Here is a 5,448-nt window from a genome sequence, read left to right as displayed (position 1 = left end):
ATGGTTCTGATGCGTTTGGGTTGGATATTTTCTCTGGATCAGTATTTTGACTACTTCCGTGTGCCTAAGGAAGAGCAAATCAGCATCGCGGCTATTCACATGACCGGTGCCGTGATTCCTTGGTTTCAAATGTCACAACGCGCTGCTCGATTTCGTTTATGGAATCAGTTGAAGCGTGCCATTGAACTCGAATTTGGGCCTTCTCTGTATGAATCGCCACGGAAATTATTATTCAAATTGCAACAATTGGGTACGATGAGTGACTATTACAACAAATTTGTTGCTTTAGCTAATCGTACACAAATTGATCCACCTGATGCATTGAAGGATTGTTTTATTAGTGGGTTAAAATCTGATATTAGACGAGAGGTGAAGGTACAGTGCCCTCCCTCCCTGATGCGTGCGGTCACATTAGCTAGACTTTACGTAGGACAAGCTTTCTTCAGTATCGAGAAGCACTTATGGTCTGGCCTCTCCTCGTCCTCAGCCGACTCCTGCAACTGCAAATTCGAGTAATAGGCCCATTCAGCGGAATACTCTGCCGTCGTTGCTTCCAACTCCACCCCAGCGTCCTGCCTTACCGTCGATGAAAAGCTCGGTGCGAAAAATGTCCCCGGCGGAGATTCAGAGCAAACGGGAGAAGGGATTATGTTACTGGTGCGATGAAAAATTTTCAGCTGCTCACCGTTGCCCGAATCGCCAGAATATGCAACTACAGCTAGTGTTAGATGATGCAAAGAGAGGACACAGGAATGCAAGAGTCATCGAAATCTGAGCCCAATTTGGAGGCCTTGGAGTCTCAGGTAGTTGAGCGTCATTTATCTTACAATGCTATGCATGGTACAAGTGGTCCTGCTTTGATCCGTGTTAACGCCATCATCAATGGCCTAGAGGTCCAGACCTTGATTGATGGTGGCAGTTCGGATAGTTTTATTCAACCTCGCATAGCCAAATATTTGAATCTTCCTATTGAACCTGCATCGGGATTTAAGGTGATAGTGGGCAGTTTTGAAGTCTTGCCGGTAGAGGGTCGCATTGCTAGTTTGGATGTTAATCTATCATGTTGCCTTGTTAGCATTCCAGAGGTTTACGTACTCCATGTGGCTGGGGGAGAGTTGGTGATTGGTTCAACTTGGTTACAAACATTGAAGGCTCATATGTAGACTACAATTCTTCATTTCTTCGCTTCTGGCATAAAGAGAAATTTGTCACTGTGCAGGGTTATAAGAGTCCACCTTCATCTCAAGCTCAATTTCATCATATACGAAGGTTGGTTAGCACCGATGCAGTGGCTGCAGTGTTTACTCTTGAACTTCAGCAATTGGATGGGATTGTCAAGCCACCCTTGCAGTTACCAGAAGCTCTTCACCCTGCCTTGGTCAGTTTGATGCAGCAATATGCTGTTGTTTTTGAGCAGCCTTCGGGTCTTCCTACCCGACATTCCCAAGATCATGGCATTCCTTTAATTGAAGGGGCTGCACCAGTTAAATCCCGTCCTTATCGTTACCCTCACAACTTGAAAGCACAAATTGAAACAATGGTGTCTGAGATGCTGCAAGAGGGGGTAATCCAACCCTCAAAAGCCCTTTTTCCTCTCATATTCTTTTGGTCAAGAAAAAGGATGGCACTTGGCCTTTTTGCACTGATTATCGGGCACTAAATGCAATCACAGTCAAAGATTGCTTTCCCATTCCTACCGTTGATGAGTTGTTGGATGAACTCTTTGGGGCTACTATTTTTTCAAAACTGGATCTTCGTTCGGGTTACCACCAAATCTTAGCCAAGCCTGAAGACCACTTTAAGACAGCATTTCGCACGCATTAAGAGCTGTATGAATGGTTAGTGATGCCTTTCGGCCTTACCAATGCCCCTGCTACTTTTCAGAGCCTTATGAATGATATTCAAGCCTTACTTGCACAAATTTGTTCTAGTTTTTTTTTAATGATATACTAGTCTATAGTTGTGGTTTTGACTTATATTTAGAGTATTTGGAACTAGTCTTAAAACTGCTGCAGCAAGAGTCTCTAGTTGCTAAACTTTCCAAATGTCTTTTTGGTTCCCCGGAAGTCGATTATTTAGGACATACAATCAAGGACGGTGGGGTTCACATGAAAACGGCTAAGGTTCAAGCAATTCTGGAATGGCCTCAACCTGCAAGCGTAAAACAGCTTCGGGGGTTTTTAGGCCTTGCTGGTTATTATCGATGATTTATTAAAGGGTATACCTCATTAGCAGCTCCTCTCACTGATTTACTTAAGAAAGACTCGTTTAATTGGACGGAGCAAGCTACTCAAGCCTTTCGACAGCTGCAGCATACTATATGCACCAAACTAGTCTTGGCATTGCCCAATTTCAATATTCCTTTTGAAGTGGAGACAGACGCTTTAGGTACTGATGTTGGGGCTGTTTTGATTCAACAAAAACACCCCATTGCTTATTTTTCCAAGAAACTACCTCCTACTTTACAGAAGCAATCCGCTTACATCAGATAGTTTTACGCCATCACTGAGGCCTTAGCTAAGTTTCGCCATTACTTGCTAGGCAAAAGATTTATTTTGCGCACTGATCACCAAAGCTTGAAAGCGCTCTTAGAACAAGATCTTCATACACCAAAGCAACATAAATGGCTTCATAAATTGCTCGGGTTTGATTTTGAAATCCATTACAAGGCTGGGACTAAAAATGTTGCAGCGGATGCACTCTCTCGCAGCTTCTTTGGGGCTTGGTCGGCGCCAAGAGTAGAGTGGCTAGACCAACTTCGTGCAAAATTAGTGGCGAATGAGGATCTCCGAGTATTATTGGCAAAGTGCAACTCCAATTCAGTTGAGGATTTGAATTACTCTTGTCAAAATGGCCTCTTGTTGTGGAAGAACCAATTAGTGGTACCTTCCAAAAGCACTTTAAGTAGGCAAATCCTTCATGAATACCACAATAGTGTGATTGGTGGTCATACGAAAATTGCTAAGACCGTAGAATGCATTTGTTCCATTTTCTATTGGCCTCATATGCAAAAGGATATCAGGCAGTATGTCTTATCTTGCTGCATTTGTCAGCAAGCAAAGGTAGAGAATAAGGCACCAGCCGGTTTGCTCAAGCCATTACCTATCCCTTCACAGGAATGGGAAGATATTGCAATGGATTTCATTGTGTCTCTGCCAATTTCATCCGGCTATTCAGTTATCATGGTGGTTGTCGACCGTTTGACTAAGTACGCCCATTTCCTTCCCTTGAAACAAGATTTTAATAGCAGGACAGTTGCAGAAACTTTTATCAACAATGTGGTTAAGTTCCATGGTTTTTCAAAATCTATTGTATCAGATAGGGATCGGGTATTTATCAGCAAATTTTGGCAGCACCTCTTTCGCATCCAAGGTACTAAATTAGCATTGAGCTCAGCTCATCATCCCCAAACTGATGGCCAGAGTGAAGTTTGTAATCAAACCCTGGAGATGTATTTTTGTTGTTTTTGTTTCGAGAATTCTAAGTACTGGCTGGAGTTTTTGCCGTGGACTGAATTTTGGTATAACTCCTCGTGGCACAGCAGTATCAAGATGACTCCCTTCAAAGCTCTTTATGGCAGGGACCTTCCTACTTTGGCTCGTTATGAACTCTCTAGTACTGATAATTCTTCCTTGCAAGAGTGGCTTCAGGACCGTGATCACTTACTCGATCAGCTGAAGTTTAATTTGGAACGCTCCCAGCAGCATATGAAACATGTTACTGATAAACATCACCGACAAATTGAATTTCAGGAGAGCGATTTGGTGCTTGTGAAGTTACAGTCGTATCGCCAACATTCCGTGGCACTGCGTAAACATCAGAAGCTAGGGTTGCATTATTTTAGTCCTTTTCCGATCAACAAGAAACTCAGTGACGTGGCCTATAGAGTGGAGTTACCTCCGGAAGCGCGTATCCATAATGTCTTCCATGTTTCAGCTCTCAAACGATTTCAGGGAGAGGGTACTTCCCAGTACTTCTCTCCCCCATTGACCATTACTAATGTGGGGCCAGTGTTAGAGCCTTTCGGGATACTTTTTACACGTTCTATTATGAGGGTGATAGACTAGTGCCACAATGTCAGGTGCAATGGAGATAGGGCAACTTGACAGAGACAATATGGGAAGATATTCATCACTTTCACAAGTTGTTTCTGGAATTCAACCTTGAGGACAAGGTTGTTGCTGATGGGGAGGATAATGATACGAATATAGCAAATGAGGAGTACATAAATAAAAGCAAGGAATACATAAACAAAAGTCAAGCACGGTTGGAAGGAAGGGTTGTAACAAACTATGGACAGGTGGCAGCTGGTCCACCTATTTCGGGCAGCAAGGAGAGTACCAGGGAGAAAATAAATAGCAAGTGGTTGGATGATTATGATCATTAGTGAATTGTGGTTACTGGTTGCTGGCTGCTTCTTAAGGTTATGGATTTTTTCACCTTCTTAAACCCCTTCTTCTTTCTGTTAGTCATATTCTTCAATTCCTTTATACTCATACTTCTATATTGTGAATTGCTTACTGATACACCTACTTAATAGTAATACTACACTACACTTTCTCAATCTATTGGCTTCCCTGTATCACATGATCAAAGACATACTCTGTTAATAGAAAAAACGTAACATGACTCACTTGTAAATGTTAGAGTCTCACCTTTTAAATATTTGTCACACCATTCTTTTGTATTAACATAGAATATTTTAATTTATAGATATGTATTTTTGTCACATTTTTAAATAATTTAAAAATATTTTTATCGATTACACAATTTAAAAGTATTTTTACCAATAATAAAATAATTCGAATATATTTTTAGTAATTTATCTATTTTACAAATACTCTAATTTAACAAATAAAATTTGTTAAATTAGATGCTAAATTTATATTTATTAGACAAACAAATCATTATGCCGAATTGTTCTATTAAAGATTAACAAATTTAGTTAAATAAATTCCAATTATTCACATAAAAATAAGGATAAATTACTATATTGAATCATTTCACATTTTATAATATCTAATTATCCTGTTCTGACTTTTGTTGCAAAAATACCTTTACAGAAATTGATCTAACCTAAATTCGATTTAGTACAAGAACCTAATAAATCGTTCTAAACTAAATCGATTTACTCTAGGAGTTCAAAACTATATAAATCGGTCCCTATCAAAATAATTTACTAGGGTATAACTAAACCAATTTAGCCAAAAAATTTACATGAAAAAAGGATTAAAATAAAATGGTGTAATTTTAAACTGATTTAGTAGGGATCAAAATACAAGCTAAAATCAAATTAAGCCAAAAGAATTTATAAAGAAGACGACATCTTTAAATAAGTGAAATCGTATAATGATCTGTGTATAATTTCAAAATATTTGAGGAGAATTTTTTAATACTAGATCGTTATAAGGATAAAATAAAAAAAAGAAAACTAGAGAGGGCGGTAAA

The 5,448-nt window shown here is 39.5% G+C and overlaps 1 protein-coding gene across 1 annotated transcript; it reads left to right on the top strand.

Annotated features, from left to right (window-relative positions):
* LOC140179098 (uncharacterized) lies at positions 1–516 on the top strand. The gene has a single exon (XM_072217713.1). It carries the CDS (start codon positions 1–3, stop codon positions 514–516), a length of 516 nt encoding a protein of 171 aa, XP_072073814.1.
* The last annotated feature ends 4,932 nt before the right edge of the window (positions 517–5,448 follow it).

The sequence above is a fragment of the Arachis hypogaea genome, chromosome 15 (genome assembly GCF_003086295.3).
Source record: "Arachis hypogaea cultivar Tifrunner chromosome 15, arahy.Tifrunner.gnm2.J5K5, whole genome shotgun sequence".
In the NCBI taxonomy this organism is placed as follows: domain Eukaryota; kingdom Viridiplantae; phylum Streptophyta; class Magnoliopsida; order Fabales; family Fabaceae; genus Arachis; species Arachis hypogaea.
This window is presented reverse-complemented; position numbering and strand designations above follow the sequence as displayed.